Genomic DNA, 22,853 nt, shown 5'->3' on the forward strand with positions numbered 1-22,853 from the left:
TAATTTCTCTTTCCTATTTAGGCTGACTGGGATCTGATGAATGTAAAAACTAAGAATTACCAGGTTTTTGTTTGTTTTTGTTTTTTACCTGATGTTTGTTGCTGAGAAAAATGAGATCCACACATGAGGACATTCGTTTTAAATTTCGATAGAACAGTGGCAGGATAACGTCCTCATAAGTGGATATCAGGCCCTTGTAGAGCAAAACTTAGTATTTTGGTCTAAACAACCCAAAATGTGACGTCCACGTGTGGATGCCAGGTCCTCGGAGGTTCAACTGGAAAAATGAACAAGGATTAAACAGGTAGAACACACAGCATGAGAGGCATCGTGAAACAGACCAAGGAAAACACAGGGCTTAAATACAGAGAAGGATGACGAGGGAATGAGACACAGGATGAGAGCACAGCTGGAAACATTAACAGACGCAGACTGTCAGTAAAACAGGAAACAACACAGCAGTGTGAACCTGACATGAAAAGGCATATAAACAAAACCTAAGACTGGAAATCAGGAGATACTAACTAAAAAAGAGAAACACTAAGTCACAGAATATAGACAAACAAAATCAAAACCACTGACCACCAGACCCAGGTACCCCAACACTTTCAGCTATTCCTTGATCCCCAATTGATTAAAGCAGCCAACAGCCTAAAAGTTCCACATTTACCTCACAAGTTTCGAGTTAACATAATCAGACTGTAGTAATAAACTAACTTGGCTCCTTCATATTGCCTTCCCAACCCAGCAGAGTGACTTTTGTCAAGGTTGAGCTACTTTATTTTATCCATATTTGGAATAGAGATGGCACGATACCACTTTTTTATGTCCGATACCGATATCATAAATTTGGATATCTGCCGATACCGATATGAATCCGATATAGTGTTTTTTAATCAACAAAACTGTTTTTTAAATATCTTGCTGCATTTTGTATAAGTTCATACTCAAGTTTAAAACAACAACTACACTAAAGCTATTCTGTTATACCTGTATGCAAAAAAAAAACATTTCATAGTTCAGCAATACTGATCAATCTAATAAACTTAAACCTACACCATCCTCCCTATTCTGGTATTTTAAAGAGTACTTAGCGTAAATATTAAGCAACCTAACTAATAGGGTTCCAACTCCCAGCAACAACAAAAATAAATAAATAAAAAATAGGGAACCACCCCTCACGCTCCACCTCATGATGCTTAATCAACGTAATCAACCTTAATTTGATGCAGTGTGAAAAAAAATGCACAGAAATCAATTATTTTTCAAGAAATATTAAATAGATTCAACATCTTTCTTCAACAAAATTGCAGACTGCACAGATGGTACCTTCCCAAAGTAAAAAGTACTATAGCTTACTAGGGTATATATATTAGACTTAATAGTCACTATATACAGTAATGGACTTCTATTCATTTTACATCAAATTAAAACTTTGGGTGTCAGATAATTATTTATTAAAAGCTAGACATTTTAAATGAGAATAAGAAAGAAAAGTATGTCTTTGTGCCCCCTTTTCCCTGTTAATGCCCTATCGGCCCCCCTGGCTAAACTTTGCTAGATCCGCCCCTGCACAGTTACCAGCGTCAGCTACGTAGAAAAAGATCCTCGAGTAGAAAGTAATATTAAATAAATTCTAACAACAGCTGATCAAGCTTAAACGTGCTGCTGTTGTTTAGCCGCTGGTTTCCTCTTTCTGGTGCAAAGTGGGTCAAAAACAAACTAGAGACACGGACTAGCGACAGAAAAGCCGATCAGCTGATCATTGATCAGGTTCATGATTGAAGTAGCAGCAGGAGAGGCAGTCGCTCCATATATCGCTTGTTAAGCTTAACGCAGGAATGCTTTACAAACATTCAGAGATGGACTTACACACTTGCTTTACTTCTCTCGGGATAACTTTGTCGGAGATGAAATGCCGGGTTGCTAGCGAAGCTCCACATGCTATCCAGACCACCGACAGGTCCCGCATGCCACAGCCGCTCTATCACGTGATGCATACTGCTCCGACGTGCTAACGTTCTGAGGTGAGTTACGGCGTGTTGCAAGTTTTGTGAGGTGCTTTCGTGATATTTAATGGATCGGATTACATTTTTTATTTTTCTCCGATATCCGATCCAGTAATTTAGGTCAGTATCGGACCGATACCGATACGTAATATCGGATCGGTCCATCTCTAATTTGGAATACAGTCAATGTCTTCGCTGTAGGGGAAGTAAGGCTGCAACCACAGCTTCATGGGCTCTGCCACAGAGCTTCCTCCTGGTTAGACGTGCCTGAAACACACTTGCGTATAAGTCATCCAGTAGGTTGAGGTGGTCTGCATATCTGACTAGATTCAACCTTCTGATGTAGACCAGATTCTTCTGGGCTCATTTATACCACTTGTTCCTCTGGACCCTTCTCATACCGCACTGCTGCAGGAGAGCGAGGTCCTTCCTTGGAGGGTGCTGGACTCCATGCATGGTAAGGAGCTTCCTTGTTTCAATGTCAGTGGCTTTTATCTCTTATTTTGTTGGTTGCAACTTTCCTGGTGGCCTCTTCATGGTTCCAAATTGCCTCTGTGTCCCCCCAAAGGTACTTGTAGGTGTCTGCAATGTTGCCCTGTCTTTGTTACCATGTGACCACACTTGTCCAGTCCAATGGCATTCCCATGTTGTTGTTGTGGATCAGTGAGTTGGTGTCTTGTTCACTCCTGGCATAAGGCTTGATGTCGTCCATCTAGAGGTGGTTAACGACTGCTCCATCCATGGGGTTCAGGTCTATGCAGAACAGCTTTTGGGACGGAGCATGTGTTAGATCCTAGACTTGATGGCAACTTGTGGTATTGACTTTTAGTTGGCCTCTGTTGGTCTCTGTTCCCCCATGGGATTCCTGAAGAAGGTTCTCAGCATCACACTGATCTTGTACAGTTCTAGGCAGTCTAGAGAGTCTAGAAGTCTAGCGAGACTGCTCGAACACTGGTTGGTATTTTGCCCCTCTGGTGTTTCTGCCAATTCCTTGGTTATGTATTGAGCCATACACCTATCCATCTTGCTGCTATAATGCCTAAAAGGGGCTTCCATGTAGTGCTGAGACAGGCTATTGGCCGGTAGTTGGACATGACTGATGTCCTCTGGGGATCTTTGGGGATCAGGACTATCCAGCCTTCAGTTAGCCATTCTGGGTGTATCTCATACATAAGCAGCTCGTTAATTTGTGCTGATGGAGTGTAGTTAGCTTCTGTAGCTTTAGCTTCTGTGAGTCATTCTGCCACTGTGATGGTTGCTGTGGTGTGCTCTTAGATCCTAGCCACTGAGCATTGTTGTTATGTGTTGCGTGCTTCACCGGTCCTCTCTTTCAGTGTTGCTCCATCTCCAGCCTTGGTGGTGCTGTTCTCATATTGTTTATCTCCCAGAGGTTCTATTGGACGTGGGTCCAGCAAGCATGGAGACCAGGCAGTGGTATCCTCCAGGAACTGCCTGCATAATCTGGTCACATGAGTCCGGGCACTGTCGTGCACCAGGTGGAAAGCAGGACCCACTGCACCAGTACAGGGTCTCACAAGGATTTCATCCTGATCTCTATTAGCAGCAAACTGAGTAACGGCCCCTCCTGCTCTTTAACCCTTGGAGGTACCTTAAAAAGACATCCACCTTTGTGCCTAAGGACAATAAATGTCCATTCCTCAAAAAGTGCTATAAAAACTTTATATATTCATATTTTTTTTCACTTTAAATTGGTCAGTCTTTTAAAACTACTTCTCCCTGAAATATTCATATAAAGTTTTAATAATATTTTCGTTGTTTTAAAGCAACCGACTCTGGTTGTGAAACGATCCTCACAATAACTGATGATTTAATTTAGTTTTTACCCGAAAACAAAGAAAAAATTCATTTTTATGAGGTTTTTATCAGACTTAAATTCAAAATGGAATAAAAAAAATTGTGTCAAAATGTTTGAATTAAGTTTTAATTAAAAGTGGGGAAAAATCCACTTCATATTAATTAAGTATCAATCAAACCAGATGGGGTCATTTTTGACCCCTGAGGACCACAGCTGTGATTATGTGCTGCCATTTAAAATTTATAAATGCTTCAAAAGAACTTTCTCACTACAGTTCAACATACAGCACTCTGTAGTTAGACAAACAGTCAAAACAATCTTTTATTGTCTCGTTTTATTTTCGCTCAAAAACAAAGTGTACTTTATGTAAACAAGGTCTGGTGGCCCTAAAATGTTGGGTAAATTTTGTGTTAATGTGTTGGTCTTAAGTAAAACTAAGGTGTAACACTGAATTGATTGACAATTTATACTTTAAAAAACACTCAAATGAAGTGGGGACATTTCTGACCCCTGAGGACCACAGCTGTGTGGAAATCGGGAGGACATTATGAGGGTTAATTGAGCAGAGCAACATCCCACAAGTTTAACTGATTATTAAAAAGTTTTCCTTTAATTGTATTTTTTGGAGATGTCTATACGTGCTCACCCCAGTTTACCACTTTTTACTGCAGAGGAGCTCTCTACAGCGCGTGCTGTGCGCATCTCTCAGCCTCCCACACATGCCCGGGCTCCACAGATGTCACACTACATGCACCTACAGCGAGTTTTGGCAGACAGAGGTTAGACCACAAAGCCCTGGACCTTCATTTCTTTGCATGGAAGTCTTTTAAACTTGACTTTTTATTTGGTTCAAATGAGCAAATGTAAGCATGCTAACATGTTAGAAACAGCAGTGGTTTTACATGATTGTGCTCGTCATAACGAAGAAGTGCAGCAAATTTAAAACAGTTGTTGACCTTTGTTGTCCTTCCTCGGTGTTTTGCAGTCAGCTAACAGACGAGAGAGGAAACCACACACAGGGGCTTTGCAGCAGCTTCTCCGAATTAAACAGCGCTACTCTTTCTGCCCTGCGCACCAGTCAGGGGCTTTTCCGCCTCTCGCCTAATCCTGACTGACATTTTTAGTTTTTAGTGTCAGAGCAGAGAGACTGTGACTGGTCACACGTTGGACGTGGAAAATGACTGCGTCAGTGTGTTTAAGTCAGTAACTTAACACTAGATTAACTTTTGGGTGTGATTAAATTTAAAATGTTTGTACTTTAGATGACCTGTTGATCTGGTTCTCTTTCTGTTGGCAGCCCCAACAAGCTTATGAAAGCTGTCCTTAAACATTAAAGTGAGGTCATTTTTCAGAACAATAAACTACCCGACAGTAAATAATGTGCTTAAAACGAGCTCCATCAAATAATCACTGTAACATTGTTACATTGATTTGAGCCCCTCTACATGACATTGTTACTGTAAGTTGCACAGATAACGTCTTCGAGTCTAACTTGAGATTATGTCGTTAGTACTGTGGTATTTCTATTTTTGCTGCAGTAAATAATATTCCACTGTGGTTAATGAGAGGGTGCGGGGGTAAACCAAAGAGTTAAAAGAAAAAAACAGTTTGCATGATTAAAGTTTTTTGAGGAACTTTCATACTTCTACAAACTGACCGAGCATCTGCAGCGTGACTGCGTGAGCTGGGAGAGCTGACATGAAGACAGTTTAGTGTGAAGTGGACTCACACTCATTCTAGAAATCAGCGTGAGGTGAAACAGCGCATCTCAAACCACTTGCTGCTTCACTTCATTTCCTCTGATTGTCTTGTGGTTGATGTACTGTGAGAGCTCCTGCTGAACACAACACGGGTCAGACATTTTATCCAGCACAAGGCGGATTTTTGAATTTTTAAGTGGGACCGAGCAGAATAAATACTGTCTGGTGTCTGACTGGCAGGCTTAGGCGAGAAGAATGGACTTGATCAAAGTTGTCACAGAGCACAGGTAGGGCTTTTTCATTTAGTTACTCTCTTCCTGTGCTTTCTTTGTATTTTGGGCTTCAGTGAATCAGCTCTATAAAAAGAAACGTTCTAAACGTTCTTCCTATCGCTGTTCCAGACCAGCCTGATGTTCTTTTACCAGTTTGTGCCAGAAAACAAACACTGAGCAGAGGACATGGCGAACTGTTCAGGTGAGCTTTGAGGCTTTGACGCTTTGTAAGAGCTCGTGAATCTTAGACTTACTTATTTGTGGCCTTTCAGAAGTCTACTCCGTTGTATACACCCTCAGCGGTCTCCTCTCCTTCACCATCGTGGTGTTCACAGTGCTGGGAGCCGTGTGCATCAGAAAGTAAGTCCATTTGAAGTTCTTTAAAAAGGCTTTTATTAACGACGTGACCTCAGTCTCACTTGGTCTGTTTGCTACATTTTATGTTCAAATTAAGCTGACTGTCCTCACCAAAGCTGCAACAGTAACAGCAGCATTATTAAATAAAACATAACAATTTCCCTTCACGTACTTTAGCGTGAATATATTATAAGATCAGACGTTAATAAAAGCCCATTTTTGGCCACACTGGCTTCACGGAGGGAATGAGCCGCTCAGATGCTAACCGCTATAACGGTTTCCTTAAAGTTTGTCTTTGCTTGTTTGTGAAATGTACCTCTCACCTGCTGTGTGAAGTTTGGTGTAGACGTTTATTTCCCTTTTTACAAAAGTGAGATGTTCTTCTTTGATCGTCTCATTTCCTGAGATCTGCAGTCTTCAGATTTCAGTGTTTATGTACTTTTAAAGTAGAACGTGAAAACACCGAAGATGAATTTAGTTTTTTTGCTCAGCCTTTGTATTATTATTATTATTATTATTATTATAATAAATGCATAGCGCCATAGGTCCAAAAACAGATGTTATCCACTGTAAGAGATCGTGTTAACATAGACTCATAATACAGATGTCTACGGACCTACTTTATACAGCACCTTGTTAGATGTTTCTAATATTTTGGCGTCATATGTTATCTTTCAGTATTAGCATACAATCCCATTCAAATGTGTCGCTGTTTTGAAATGAGCCAAAAAGAACACATGGCCAGCTGTTCTCAGCTGTTCCTCGTTCTTTTATTCTGAAAACATTTCTATTTGTGCAGCATGTTACCAACTAAAATGATGGTGCATTACAAAAAGTGGAAAAGTGAAAAATAATAGCAAAAGACTGACTTATTCAAAACGAATGTTGAGTCAGGGTCAGCTCTGCAGCCTCCATCTGAATTCATGTCTGTGTTATCCAACCACCAGTTTTAGCTCGTTTTTTTAGAATAAAGCTCCCAAGACTCGGTGATCTGTTTATAGATAATGTATTTCTAGATAAATGTGATTTGTTTTCATTAAGGTTAGGAATATTATCACTGTTGCCTCCTGGGTCTGAATGCGCTGTCTGGCTGGGAGTGTGTGGAGTCTGGGTGTTCTCCCCGTGTCTGAGTGGGTTCTCTTGGCTCCTCCCACAGCACAAAGACATGCAGTTAGTGGGTTCAGGTTAACTGGTGAGTCTAAATCACCCATAGGTGTGAATATGAGCAGTTGTCTATCTCTCTGTGTTAGCCCTGCGACAGACTGGCGACCTGTCCCAGGCGTGACCTTCCTCTCACCCTGTGGTAGCTGGGATAGGCTCCACCCCCAATGACACTGACAAGGACACGTGGAAGAGACTGGATGTCTGGATCTTTGGTTTATGTGCAGTGTCACTTACAGTTACACAGTTTAGCTCCGAGTCCCAAACTGTGTGTCGTCAGACTTGCTGCTCCTGGTTTAGTAGGGCAGCCGAGTGTTTCGCCTCCGTACCTGGGTCGGTGTTACCTGTTCTACTGTCTACGTTATTTTGCAGATACCGATCCGCTCTCAAGACAATCAGATTGCTCCGGCAGAACAAGATGCTGATGAGTGCTGTGCCTCGGGTAGAGCCTCCCCTCTTACCTGCGAGGCCGATCCCAGTTGTGGTGGAGGAGGAGGAGGAGCGGGAACTTCCTCCCAAATCTCCACTCCGACCCAGCACTTCAGCCAGGTCTCCGTCCAAGAAGCTGTGGAAAGGTCTGCAGCAACTGCAGCAGGTAGCGCTGATTCACAGATATCTTTGTGTTCCTGCTGTAGACACAGAAGATGAACCTTCAGATGATGATAGATTTAGATTTCACATGTTCTGTTTGGTGCGGTTCTACCTTGATGATGTACGAACGGGTCTATTTCAAATTCAAGGATCCTCCTTTCACCAAGTCAGACCTGAACCTTCTGCAGCTGATCAAAGCAGGAAAGGAGGGCGTCTTCTACCAGGCCAGGATGACCAGAGGGACGTGTAAAGGCCACAGCATGTTCACCTGTAAGATCAGCAAGGAAGGTAAGGACATGGCTGGAGGTTTGCCTGCAGGCGGAGCATCCCTGAAAGCAGTAATTAAGTACTTGACATGATAAGCAGAAGGAAACTGTCATCCAAGTAAATGATTGTAAGCTGTCCTATAATGATGTTCAAATATTCTGTTTTTAAGTAGAATTAGTGGGAATCTTTAAGCTCACGTTTGTTTACATTTTTCATGCAGTTTTTGCAACACGTCATCGCTCTGGTTGATCAAATATTCCTGAAAAACAAATTGGTCTGAGCCATTTCATACATTTTTGACGTTGCGCTCGGTGTTAATATTACAGCCCCGACCATAACTTACTGTTAGCACTGAAAAAAACGAAGCGAGTGTAGTGTAAAAGCACTGACACGTAACCCTGTGGGATTCCAGACTTCATGAAATTGCTAAAATGCTGTGACCAGTGACGTCAAACGCAGCTCTGAGACGAGCTAGGAGAACTTTGATGGCACCAAATTCATCTTGTACAATATAAGTTTTGCCGTATAACAACAATGCATTCAATACTGTAAAAGGAAGTGGGAGGAGCTGCCCACAGAGACAAGCTCACAGAGGCTAACCACCTGAATCTGCAACTCCTCTCAGCTGTAGCTACAGTTTTAGCATCCATCGACTATTCTTTGTTGTCTTTTTCGTTTACCACTTCAGCTCAGGTGCTGAACTAAGAGTCAGGACAAGAATAATAATGAGGATTATTTTTAACATGAATCATGCTGAGCTTTAGTACAAAACTGAATACGTTCCTTTTGATTTAGCCAGTTACATCTGGGCTTTGGTTTGACCTTTGTGTCTTCCTCTACCTCAGGCGTCCGCCTCAAACACGTGGACATGGAGGTTTCCATCATGAGAAAACTGATGCACCACAAGAACATCCTCCAGTTACTGGACTGGAACACCACTGCAGGTGATGAACATGTGCATACAGACTGCTGTTTCTCTGCTCAGGTAGAGCGGCTTGGAACCTTCTTAATCAGAAGGTTGTTGGTTTGAGCCCTGGCTGCTCCAGTCTGCATGCCAAAAAGCACGTAACCATGAAAAAGTGCTTGTATGAACGGGTAAATGTTTTATAGAGTGCTCAGGTAGAGTAGAAAGAACCAGTTTGTTTGTCATCTTCCTCCACACCGACAGATATGCTTAGTTTCCCCCCTTTCCTAACCTGTAACTACGAACTAACCTGTAACTACGAACTAACCTGTAACTATGAACTAACCTGTAACTACGAACTAACCTGTAACTACGAACTAACCTGTAACGTCTGTTGCATTCTTCTTGGAGGCGTGTCCCTCTGTAAGGCCCTACGTCTCTGTCTCTGACTGGGATGTTCTCTGTGCAGAGCCCTACATTCTGATCATGGAGTATGTGAGCTACGGCACTCTGAGGACCTTCCTGCAGACCAACAGAGCCCACCTGAGTACTGACCCTGAGCTGCAGAGCCTCCTCACCATTGCCTCGTACCACGTTGCTCTAGCCATGCAGCACCTGCGCTCCAAAATGGTAAGAGCATAGCAGACTGATAGGAAATATACTGGTCCCACTTTGTCCCAGTGTGACTTTTGTTTTTGACAGTTTGAACACACTTTTTATCGTTGTGTTTACATTTTGCATTAATGTTGTTGGTTCTCTGTGCAGATTATTCACTGTGACTTGGCTCTGAGGAATGTCATGGTCAACAAGTTTCCCTGGGAGGTGAAAGTGGCCGAGTTTGGTCTCGCCCGAGACTTGACGCGAATGGCGAGCCGTCGCAGCAGTCGCTGGAGAAACCCACGTGTAAGATCGCAGTACGCACACACAGCATCCTTTTCTCACAGTCCTCGGACTGCCGAACAGCTTTGCAGCACATTTTCAAATTCATTGATCTTATTTGTGGATGATCACGTCCTCCGTTCGTGTTTGATTCCCAGTGAGAATCCAAAGTGACCCAAACGTTTCCAGCTTTGCTCCCGCGCTGTAGTTTCACTCTCACTGTAACATCAATGCATGTTTGAGGTTTGAGCAGAGTTTGAACAAAGTCAGCCACCGTCACATCAGCTGATCTCAGCACCAGCCTAATTGAGCTCTGCTCCATTCATACGAGCTTCTACAGAAGTGCTTTCTGTCCAACGTGTGCACACATCTGTACTCAGGAGAGAATCTTTGAGTCAGATGTTGCCTGAGGATATTTGGTGTTTATATTTAGCAGATGACCTGCTCCACATCCTGAGTTACAGCCAGTCATGCCTTTGTACAAGCTATTGGAGCCGTCCACAGTTACTGCGCGTCTTTAGGCCGCTTCGCACCCCCTTCCTCCGCCATTGTTTCTCCTTTTATGTAATTTCTGACTTAATCACTGTCTGTAGTTGCTGGTGCCTTGCTTTGTTGCTGCTGTTCCTCTCCCCACCTCCAGCTTTCGATGTGTGCACATGGAAGAGCGGGGATGTCCCAGAGATGAGCCACACCAGCAAATCTAAATGACCGCAGATCTCTCGTTAGCTAAAGTGGTCCTGACTGAAAGTGCTTCAGGACAACACTTTCAAATGTAACCTGGATATTACAAAAACAAAAAGTGTAACTGCATCTCACGTTTGGTCCGACCTGATGTGATAGGATGACCTTTGTTACTGGTTGAGCTACAAATGTAGTGAACTCTTTTTGAGCCCAGTTTGAAACAGACTTTGCTTCTGTGTTACTGCACGTGTGCAGGAGATTTAGCAACATCCTTTTCAACAGGAAACTGTGGTGCAGAAAAAGACCAGCAGTAATGGTGTCGTGCATTTCCTCCACGATCTTTTTAGATGTCTAAAATTGTCCCACTGACATAGTTGAAAATATCACCTTCAAGTTTTGGTGAAATCACTTTTTCCATCATGTGTAAATTGTGCAGCAACGTGTACCCCTGCGCTGGTACCCCCCAGAGTACTTCAAGAACAACTACTACAGCTACAAGGGAGACGTGTGGGCGTTTGGCATCGTGCTGTGGGAGATGCAGACATTTGGTGAGTGGGAGGTTCGGGCTGCTCTCTGACCACTGGAAATCATGACTTCTCCTCTACTTGTTCAGTAATATGTTCCAAACGTGCTCTTTGTTGAAGAGCGGCCTTGTGTTGTGGTGGCTCCGTGTTTTGGTTGAAAGTCATTACAACGGGCCGCTGTTCACTCCGGCCAGAATAAAATGGAGAAATTAAAAGCTTGTTTCCTCTACCGTGATACAGCCACAGTGTATTAGCAGTGCTGAAATGAAATAACACAACATTAATGTAAGCACAAATATAAACATAAATTGACTCTGGAAAGTTGTGTCATTGGTTACGAGTACATCTCTGAACAGAGGTGGAAACCTGGCGCCTTGTCACCAGCATCCAAACACATGAAGAAGCTGACTGAAGCATCCTGTCGTCCTACTTTTGTCTGACTTCGCTCTCCAGTTCAGTCGTATGACATTTAAAACGTTAGCTGTCCTGTAAGTCTACAGTGCAACTGCAATAGCTGCACCTCGAGGCAACTGTTGTGGTGATTTGACTCAATATAAATACAGCTGAATTGAATTACAGTGTATTAATAACTCGTGGACCCTGCAGTGTTTGTACGGTTCTTTGTAGAGATTATGAGTTGGATACTTTTATCTGTCTTACTGTAAATTACTAAAAGTCTGCAGTCCACACCCACACAGGGATTTCTATTACACAGTGATATTTGCTGCTCTGGGCACATATTCAGTGACAGAATCCACTTTAAGAGAAATTGTGATATGAATACATTTTCAGGTACGCTGCCGTATCCAAACCTGGAGACATCAGAGCAAGTGGTGTACCACATCTGTATGGGTCACAAAAACACAAACCCGGAAGGCTGCAGACCAGAGATGTAAGTGAAAACTGCCTTTAGGTATATTAGTTATTGATATATGTCAGTTAAGTTAGATTTATTTCTTCATTTTGAAAACAGCTCCCCCCTGTCACAGTGGGTCCCTCAGCAGGCCGTGCCACGTTTCATGTTTCGTGATGCAACCGCACATGTGTACTCTGCTGCAGTAAAGAGTAATACTGCTGTTCTCAACAGAAGAATCATCCTCGTAATGAAATCAGCTGTTACTCAGAGTCAGGTTTCATTGAGCTTTGTTGAAACACAAACATCAGCTTTCAGGTTTCTAGCAGAGTAATGCTCCCGTGTCACTGTGAGAGACTTCAGAGCAAATCTGAAGCTGCTGCTTTAAAGAACACAACATGCCATCATAGCATCAATATTCAACACATAAACTGTTGCTGAAAATCAGAAAAAATCCAACTTTATTTCTACTTTAAAAACAACATGGCTGACCAAAGTACTTTCCAGTAAAAACAGAGATAAAAGTTAAGAAATCAAACATTAATCAGACAAAGAAAATTAAATAATAATAAAATAATTAAATAAAAGATACACTTGAATTAATAATTAGATAATAAATACAATTAAAGAAATAACAAAGATTAAAAGTGACCAAAAAACTGACTAAATCTGTCCAGAAGCTGGTTTTTCCTAAAATGCCTCAGAGAACATGTGTGTTTTTAAAAGAGATGTAAATATGCCTAATACAGAGGGCCAACGTATCCCATAATCTGGGGGCCACGACAGCAAACGCTCAGAGGTACGTAGGAGCCAGGAGAACAACAAACTTTTAAAGTCAATTCTAAGACGGACGGGCAGCCAGCGTGTCCCTGTCAGCAGGCGAGCAGCAACATCAACATCCAAAATTTAAGAACAATTGTTGTCAAATCAAAGATATCTGGTAGAACTCAGAGGAGGACACACGAGGCACAGTCGGCCAGTTATGACACGCAGTCAGCAAATGACAAAGTGTCATACGCAAAGAAACAGCTGGAAAACAAGCTGCAGAAGGAACAAGATCGCTCGTGCAAACCAGAGGTTACGAACAGCAGGTGCACGTACACCGGGGAGGCTGATTGGCTAATTGTAACGGCCAAATAAGCAGAGAGAGTTCTAACAAAGGGGGGAGTCAGCCTCACCCAAGGAAGGTAGGAATACACCTCGATCCCGTTAGCTTGGCAGAAATCTAAAAGACCCATCAACATCTGTGTAAAACCGCTAAAAAGCTGCTGCGTTTACTAAAGAGGCTCGCTGTCAGGAGCATTTTGTCGAGCCTCATGGCTCATACAGAGTTTTGTTTTCAGGAGAATATTTAATGAAGTTATGCTCAGAAAAACAAAATCATGTCTTTTGTGTGTTGTGCTTGTGATGGGAGTGTGTGTTTAGGAGGGGGAGGTGTCATCAGAACACGTGTGTAGATGACTCACAAAGTAAAACTGAAAGCGACTGTGTTCTGCTGGACGTAGCTTTCCGACCTTTTTCCTCCTTTAGCTTAATTTCGGTTCAACTCGTCCCCCCATCAATATCTAAACTGGATGAGTCGCATTCCTTATGTACCATCCTCTTATACCTCAGGATGATAGTAACTATGATAGAGAATCATGGACTGTGTATCACTGAGTGGCCTCTGACCTCACAGACTTCACATCATGCGAGACTGCTGGCAGGAGCCGCACACCCTGAGGCCCTCGTTCACAGACATCGTCTGCATGCTGGAGAGCATCATGGAAAACGATGCGGTAAGCAGCAGCATGTTTTAAGCTCTTCTCTCTTTGTTATGATCTGTAAACATCACAGCATAGCCTTTGTGGTGCTGAGATATTCATCACACAGCATTAAAATCCTGACAAAAACGCGACTATATGAAGTGTTTCCACAGTATTGTCAGAGTAAACTCCTCAGTCTCTCTGTCTTAAATACTCACTGACGCGATAATTCTGTTGAAATGAATTCAGTCAAACAGAAAGGTAACGTTTGAGTTTCACTCAGCTTTTGCTTCATCGTGTTTTGGTTATTAAATGCACCCACATGTAGTTGAATTGTGTTTATAGAGATTATTTTCTGAACTTTCTCCCAGTTTGAACCTGCAGATAGACAAACATGTGTGAGATAAACTGTGTTCTTCTTTGCAGGACTACGTGGATGTGGAGAGTCCAGAGCAGGTGGTGACAGATGAGGCCGAAATTCAGGAAAACAATCGTTTACGAGCAGCGAGTGTCAGTTTGGACACTAATTTCTAAACGGGTACTTTAAATCATGCGTGCAGATTTCAGGTGGGCTTTTAATTCCTGCTGAATAAATGAAAGGAGCAGAAAACTTATCACAACAGTCATAATGTGCATGTTTGTTCAAAAAGGATTCTTTTAAATATATACCTGTGGTTTTCATTTTCTGTATTTTTATATTCTTATATTATTTTTCATATATAAAATATTAGTTTATATATAAAACCAATTTTTGTGGTAAACAGAATCAAACTGTGTGATCACAGTCTGCCGACTGTACGCTGATGACTGTCACATTTCAGGACTTTGTTTTTGTGAATGTATCCTAACAGGCGCACACTTCAACTTCCTCTGACAACAGACACAAATACTGACACATTACCAGCTACACACGGGACCACTGAAGGCTGAATCATGCCAGTGTGTGCAGCGACGCAGCCTGAGTAATACTAAATGAGAAAAGTTGAGAATAATTATTTGAAAGCAATACAGAGAGCCTCACTTCATAATCATTCAGTGTGCACTGATTTGTTACCTGGAGTCTAATTGTTGTGTTTTCTTTACAAGGATGTTTCATAAACTGTTTGCAGAAAATGTGCAAAATTCAACATACATACGTTTTTAGATCACATTTATGTTCTCGGCTCAACGTTTGAAGAACCTCTATGAAACAAGATGATCACACGTAAAGTCCAACAGGAGGAGCTGTTCAGCATTCAGCAGTCTGACATGTCTGATGTACGTTATTTAATATGTCTGTATTTTAATAGCATTTCTTTATTAATTTATTCAAAGCTTTCTCAGTGTTTGCGTTCATTTGTATATTTTAGCTTTTCTGTTTTGTAAACCAATATAAAAAAATCCAGTTTTAATGTATTTCTATAGCAGGGGTCACTTAACATTGCTACATCTGAATAAACTGCAACAGCTGAATTGCAGACCTTGTCCCTGGTTTTGCTTTTAAGACTCAAACATAAAGATAAATGACAGAACAGAATTGTATTAATGGAAACGTTTGAGACTAACACAAGCAGACAAAGATTTGTAGGAAGACTTGCCTGTGAAGGGGGACGGACCAAATGCTGTTCTACGTTTAACTCATCAGCTTGTTTTTTTTTTTTGTTTGTTTTTTTTTGCCTGTCCCGTTTGGCTCTTTTGCATCAGAATTGTTGTCTAAAGGCAAAGAAAGATGCCCAACGGATTTACTTTACCAAACTGACCATCCCAGCCTTGCCGTAATGGTCCATTTGATTCACCTTTTATTGTTTATTTTATTTTCACTTACTGAATACGGGACAGACTTGACTGGGGGAAAGAAGGGGAGAAAGAAAGAGGGAAAGAGAAACAGCTGAGAAGAGGGACGGGGGAGAAGGGCAAAAAACAAAAACCAACAGAATGAGCAGAAAAAAAAAATGCATATATCAATCACCTGGATCACCTGCTGAGAAAGAAAAAAGAAAGCAAGCAGAAGAGAACAAGAGTAATAGAATAAACAACATCACAATGATATATGGGAATATGACAGTAAATACTAAATATTAAACATTATTGTGCAGCACATAAGATCAACAGAACACAGTGTGCTTTGAGGTAGGAGCCAAAAAGGGTGTAGTTTGTGGGTGTGATCACCCGTGTGTACACCTGTGAGCATGGACGCGCTTGTTTTTTTTAAAAGGTTCCTTCATGTAATGATCTGCTAGAGGGTGTGGGGGGGGCCACAGCCCCGTCCTCCAGGGCATGAAGCAGGTATGGAGGAGATCAAAACTCCAGACATCCAGAGGCCCCCAGAACACAAGAGACCAAGGAAGACCAACAGAGGGGCAGCTGCGCCACTGTCCCAGAAAGAGCTGAGGAGAGTCCCAGATGAGAGCTCATTCAGCAGCCGTGGAGCAGAAGCCAGGGGGAGTTGCAGTGACGCGCCCGTGAGCTCCGCCGGCAGCCAGCCGTGCCTGAGTGACCGAGCCCCAGGCCGAGAGGCCGGGGGCACCCCACCTCCGAAGTGGCCCGAGCGAGCCCCAGGCTCCAGGCCCCGATAAGTGGCTTGTTTTTGTTGATATGCAAATAAAATAAATATGATTTTTTTCCTATTACTTGAAGAGGAGCCGTTACTGGGTAGACTACCAATAGCATGTTTTCATAAGAGATTACTCACCTCTGTCTTTGTGGCAGAGGTGCAGAATCGGTCTGAAGGTGCTTCACTACCTGCTCACTAACTGGTGCAGTGGCTCAGGATTACCCAGCAGGGTAACAGTTTAGTAAGTGACCAGTTTGCAGTCAGTTTATCCAAACTCTGATGCTACTCCCCCCAGACAACCATAACAATGCACACTTGCTGCACATATTGAAGGATCTCTGGTTCTTTAGGAAACACAGCTTTCTCTTATACAGCCTGTGTGTTGGTCAACTTGTTGTCAGTGTGGACGACAAATACTTGCACATCATCATCTTGTCCCAGGATGAAAATGGGTTGTGCAGCTGTTCTCTTCCTCCTGAGGTTGGCCACCTTCACACTGAAAGGCAGATGACTTCTCCTGAACCAAATTATCCACCAGTGTTCTGCACTTCTCCTCCTGCCCATCACTAACACATCCAACCCCTGCAGGTGGTGTCATGAACACATTGGTACGATTTCTGTGGAAATCATAAAATGGAAATTATTTTGAAATCACTGTGAGGCATAATTATTTACCTTTTCATTAACTCTTCTCCCTCTCGTGGATGTAGCTGATTTACACACTACACTGCCAAAAGTACTGACACATCCAAATTGTTGAATTCAGGCGTTCCAGTCACTCCCAGGAGCTCAGTGAATTCCAGTGATAGGGTTAGGGTGCAACAAATCCAGTCATGAAATTCCCAATATATTAAATATTCCACAGTCAGCTGTTAGTGGTATTATAACAAAGTGGAAGCGATTTGGAACCATAGCCACGAGTCAATTGGTGATTGGCCTCATCGGTGAGGAGTCCACATCTCCGAGGATCTCACCTGGACGACCAACTGCTCCAAGCTGGTCAAGAAGGCTCACCAGCGCCTCTTCTTCTTGAGGACTCTGAGGAAGAACCACCTGTCCTCAGACATCCTGGTGAACTTCTATCGCTGCACCATCGAGAGCATCCTGACCAACTGTATAACAGTCTGGCACGGGAACTGCTCTGCCTCGGACCGGAAGGCGTTGCAGAGGGTCGTGAAAACTGCCCAGCGCATCGCCGGAGCACCACTTCCTGCCATAAAAGACAGCTACAGGAAGCGGTGTCTGAAAAGGGCTGGGAAAATCATCAAAGACCCCAGTCACCCATCACATGGACTCTTCACCCTCCTGCCCTCTGGGAGGCGCCACAGGAGCCTCCGGACTAAGACCACCAGGTACCGGAACAGCTTCTTCCCCACAGCTGTCAGACTCCTGAACTCTGCCTCCTGACATCTGACCCACGTTAAACTCATGGACTGAACATACACACACCCACAATGGACAACTGTACCCTCAAACACACAATAATAACATGGAGTGAACCACCACTCACAACCACCAGCACTTTATATAGCCTCTGTAGAAACTATCTACACCCTCACTTATCTTAACTGCACTACTGTATAGCTCTGTGTAAATAATCATTCTGTACATACGATAATTTTTAATCCTACAACTGTTTACAACTTGCATAGTTCCCATTTCTGTATAGCTGTATATCCCAGATTCTGTAAAGTTATTTATTTCATATTCTGTATAGTTTTTCATATTTATATCCTGTTCATAGCTTGTACTCACTACAGCCTGTACATACTTATAGTTATAGAATATTCACAACATACTTCATACCGTGTACATTATAACATACCATAATAGACCCATTTCTGTAATATACTCACATATCTATATTATTGCTAATATATATATTGTAATATATCTATATCACTAAAGCACTTCTGGATGGATGCAAACTGAATTTCGTTGCCCTGTACCTGTGCATGTGCAATGACAATAAAGTTGAATTCTATTCTAATTCTATTCTATTCAAATGTACAGATAAGAGTAGTGGTCCCAAAACTGAACATTAGGGATTTTAGAAAGATGATCAGGCCATTCATTTTATGCATTGTTCTTGAGATTTCATTTGTGATCCCTCCTGTTATGTTGCAGGTCAGATCGACCCAGAACAGAAGAGATGTGAGAAAGTTGGCTTTCAACGTTTATGTAGCAACAGCTCATGTTTCACAGTATAAAATGGTTTTCTTCGGTACTGCTCCTTTGATTTCACCACTATCTAGAGATCACTTCATAATTTTTCTAAGATAGCTGCAAGATACTTGTAACAAAACAAATTTCTTTCAAGAAAAACTGTTAATTCTGTAACTGGCTCCCAATAACATGATAGGTCTTCAATAAATTGCAAGAATAATTAAAATTGATGAATCGATCAATCCATCATCCAGTTATCCTTGTCAGGGTCTCAGGGGAAGCTGGAGCCTATCCCAGCTGTCTTAGGACGAGAGGTACTTCCTGGACAGGTCGCCAGTCTGTCGCAGGGCTAACACATAGACACAGACAACCATTCAGTCTCACCTACGGGCAATTTAGAGTTAATAATTAACCTAACCCCACTACCTGCATGTCTTTGGACTATATGGAACTGTAAGGGAGGAAGCCGGAGTAAACCTGAAGAATATCCACGCAAACACGGGGAGAACATGCAAACTCCACCCAGAAAGACCCCGACCTGATGGTGGAACTGAACTCAGGACCTTCTTGCTGTGCGGCAACAGTGCTAACCACCGTGGATGGATGGGTGGGTGGCATTTGATGCAGATGTAAATCTGGAATATTGTCCAGATTAAAAAAAAAAGTGTGTTACAATACATTGTTTTAACAAAAGAAGCAATATTAACAGACAGATTTGTCACATGTGCATCCTGATCTTTCACATGGTCTGTCTGGCTGTTTTAGTCCTTGGAAGACAGAAGAAGTAGTGATGAGTCTGGAAACACTTTCTCACTCAGAACAATGTGAAAGTCATGCCATTAGGAGAGCTGGTTCTGGCCCTTCAGCTGAAACCTCTTCAGAAATGGTCTCACCTGAAGGGAAGCCATTCTTAAAGAAGGAAGGGGGACAAAAAGGTGGAGAAGTTACACAAGACGTGGACAGAAAACAGTTGGAACGGCTCATATGGTGTTTAATCAAATTAGAAATATGCACAGAGCAGGTGAGGAGAGGGGTACGACAGTGAGTGTCCACAGCCGTGCGTAAAACATAGTGAAGGGTCTGTCATGGGTTAGCGGTTAGCTTTGACTTTGACAATTGTAGTATTGTGGGATCATCTTGACAGAAAATGAAACAAAAGACATCCAACATCCAAAGAAGAGCATCAGAATGTCCCTCAAGAACCTGGAGAGCCTTTACAAAAAACTTAGCCTAAGAGAGCTCATACTGTGAAATATAAATGCTGACAAACTGTGTTTACCTGTGTATTTGCACTTGTTTCAATATATCATTGCATAGTATGTACAGTGTAATGTAGATGAAGGTGTTTATTATTAAGGGGGAAAAATCCTAAATGCCCCCTCCCCCTCCTGTGGTGGTGGTAGTGTGATGGTTGGAGTTGTTTTGCTACCTCAGGACCTGGAAGACTTCCTGTGGTAAATGGAACCATGAATTCTGCCGTCTACCAAAACATCCTGAAGGCCATCTGTTCAGGACCTCAAGCTGACCTCAATGATCCAAATATACCAGCAAGTCCACCTCTGAATGGCTTAAAAAAAACAAAACAAATATAAGACTTTGGAGTGGCCTCCCCAGTCCTGACCTGAAATCGATTGAGATGCTGTGGCATGACCTTCAAAAGGTGGTTCATGCCTAAAAAGCCTTCAAAATGGCCGAATTACAAAAATTCTGCAAAATGAGGGTTAAAATTCCTCCACAGCGCTGTTGTCATTGACTCATTGTCAATTATTGCAAACGCTTGATTGCAGTTGTTGCTGCTGAGGGTGACCCAAACAGGTAATGAAGCTTATGAAGCAGTAAGTGCGCATGCACATCTCCTACACGCACGGACTGTTTACTCCAGAGATCAGCTGATCGCCCTGATGCCGGCCGGCTTGCTGGCCAGGCCCGCAGAAGTACCAGCTGAAATTTGGAGGAAAACACTTCGGGGATGCAGAGGTCAAGGACAGAAGAGAAGAAAAAAGGAGACGGTGAGACAGCGGAGGCTCGAAGCGAGGAGGAGGTTTAAACCGTGTCTGCCGTCTATCGTGATGGGAAATGTGCGATCGTTAGCGAATAAAATCGACGAGCTCTCAGCACTGGTACGGAGTCAGAGGGAATACCGAGAGTGTAGCCTGATGTGTTTCACCGAATCATGGCTGCACCAGGACATTCCCGATGAGAATGCTTCCGTGGAAGGCTTCCACACTGTTCGGGCGGACACGGACAGCATCGCTAGCGGTAAGCGGAAAGGAGGGGGGCTTGCTGTTTTAGTTAACAACCGGTGGTGTAACCCTGCCAACATAACAATCAAAGAAAGGATTTGTTGCCCGGACACTGAACTATGTGCTGTTGGACTCAGGCCGTATTATTTACCCAGGGAATTCTCTCACGTCATCTTGGTGGCTGTTTATGTTCCTCCCTCTGCTAACCCCACAGCTGCATGTGACACTATCCACTCTGCCATAGCTCGGCTACAGACTCAGCACCCGAGTGCCTTTATTGTGATCTCGGGTCACTTCAACCATGTATCACTGGACAATACACTACCAACATTCAAACAATATGTGGACTGTCCCACCAGGGGAGAGAAAATTTTAGACTTACTGTATGCTAACGTCAAGGATGCATACAGCTCCTCCTCCCTCCCCCCACTTGGTAGGTCAGATCATAACCTGATTCACCTCACCCCCCGCTATGTGCCAATTGTGAGGAGGGAACCTGTGACCACCAGGACTGTCAGGAGGTGGTCAGAGGAGGCAATAGCGGAACTACAGGGCTGTTTCGAGGTGACCGACTGGGAAACACTCTGTGAGCCTCACGCCGAGGACATCAATGGGCTTACTGAGTGTATCACAGGCTACATAACTTTCTGCACCGACTCCATTGTTCCAGCTCAGACTGTTCATTGTTACCCAAATAACAAGCCGTGGGTGACTAAGGACATCAAAGCCCTCCTCAACAACAAGAAGAGGGCTTTCAGAGGGGGCAACAAAGAGGAGGTGAGGAAGGTCCAGGTGTTACTAAAGGACAAGATCAGAGAGGCTAAGGACAATTACAGGAGGAAGCTGGAGTGGAAACTCCAGCAGAACAGCATGAGAGAGGTGTGGAGGGGCATGAAGACCATCACTGGATTCAGGCCAACCAACAGCAGGGGAACTGAGGGAGGTGAGAACAGAGTCAACGAGTTGAATCTGTTTTTCAATAGATTCGACACCACAGTGTCTGCTCCCACCCCCACAACCTCACCTGCAGTCAGCCTGGAATCCAGAGCCACACCACTGTGCCAGCCTCTCTCTTCACATGGCGCTGTTTCCTCCTGTGAGATTCCTGACACCCCTCCCCCACCCATCACCTTCACTCAATACCAGGTTGAGATGCAAATGAGGAGACTTCACTCAGGCAAGTCTGCTGGACCAGACGGAGTGAGTCCCCTCGTCCTCAAGACCTGTGCCCCCCAGCTGTGTGGAGTCTTTCATAAACTGTTTATGCTGAGTCTGAGTCTGCAGAGGGTCCCAGTGATGTGGAAGACATCATGCCTCGTCCCTGTACCAAAGACGCCACGTCCCAGTGGCCCTCAGGATTACAGGCCCGTGGCACTGACCTCCCACATCATGAAGACCCTGGAAAGGCTCATCCTGGACCAGCTGCGACCCATAGTAAGTTTTTATTTTAGTTTTTATTTTAGTAAGACCACATCTGGATCCCCTTCAGTTCGCTTATCAGTCTCGTCTCGGAACTGAGGACGCCATCATCTACCTGCTCAATCGTGTCTACACCCATCTGGACCAGCCGGCGAGCACTGTGAGGGTCATGTTTTTTGACTTTTCCAGTGCTTTCAACACCATCAGGCCGACCCTCCTGGGTGATAAGTTAGCAGCGATGCAGGTGGATGCTTCTCTGGTGTCCTGGATTGTTGATTACCTGACAGGAAGGGATGATCTGATATCCTTGTGTTGGTGTGGTTCCCAGACCATCATGAAAATTTTGTTCCAGGTTCAACATTGCAAGTGACCAATCACATTGTTGTGACGTTATTCTTTTGCGCGCCAAGCCATTCGTGCATTTATGAAATTCCAATGTTGCAAGGACAATATCAATTCTGCTTGCTGTTTATTAAAGGGTTACGGTTAGGGTTAGGGTTAGGGTCAGGGTCCGTTGATCGGTGGACAGAGGCGGTTTCACGCAGCTTTAGTACAGTTTTTTGTTTTACACCGTTTTTTCCCGAAGTCGCAAAAGTGTGACGTCACAACATTCTGATTGGTCACTTGCAATGTTGATCCTGGAACAACATTTAGTATGATGATCTGGGAACAACACCAACACGAGGATATCAGATCAACCGACAGGAAGACCACAATATGTACGTCTCCCACA

At 43.3% G+C, this 22,853-nt stretch overlaps 1 protein-coding gene across 3 annotated transcripts; it reads left to right on the top strand.

Annotated features, from left to right (window-relative positions):
- The first annotated feature begins 1,757 nt into the window (after nucleotides 1-1,757).
- On the top strand, nucleotides 1,758-16,089 carry LOC309687928 (tyrosine kinase receptor Cad96Ca). 3 transcript variants are annotated; one of them, XM_082503238.1, is made up of 14 exons: nucleotides 1,758-2,466; nucleotides 4,497-4,604; nucleotides 4,811-5,812; nucleotides 5,927-5,999; nucleotides 6,070-6,157; nucleotides 7,688-7,910; nucleotides 8,056-8,194; nucleotides 9,019-9,117; nucleotides 9,547-9,707; nucleotides 9,843-9,980; nucleotides 11,074-11,185; nucleotides 11,954-12,053; nucleotides 13,693-13,792; nucleotides 14,186-16,089. In XM_082503238.1, exons 4-14 carry the CDS (start codon nucleotides 5,984-5,986, stop codon nucleotides 14,291-14,293), a joined length of 1,284 nt encoding a protein of 427 aa, XP_082359364.1. In that variant the 5' UTR covers nucleotides 1,758-2,466; nucleotides 4,497-4,604; nucleotides 4,811-5,812; nucleotides 5,927-5,983; the 3' UTR covers nucleotides 14,294-16,089. The 3 variants fall into 3 exon arrangements, with proteins under 3 accessions (XP_082359364.1, XP_082359362.1, XP_082359363.1); XM_082503236.1 differs by having other exon boundaries at nucleotides 4,497-5,812; XM_082503237.1 differs by lacking the exon at nucleotides 1,758-2,466 and having other exon boundaries at nucleotides 3,917-5,812.
- Nucleotides 16,090-22,853: the final 6,764 nt, after the last annotated feature.

The sequence above is a fragment of the Aulonocara stuartgranti genome (assembly GCF_965226115.1).
Source record: "Aulonocara stuartgranti genome assembly, chromosome: 14".
Taxonomy (NCBI): domain Eukaryota; kingdom Metazoa; phylum Chordata; class Actinopteri; order Cichliformes; family Cichlidae; genus Aulonocara; species Aulonocara stuartgranti.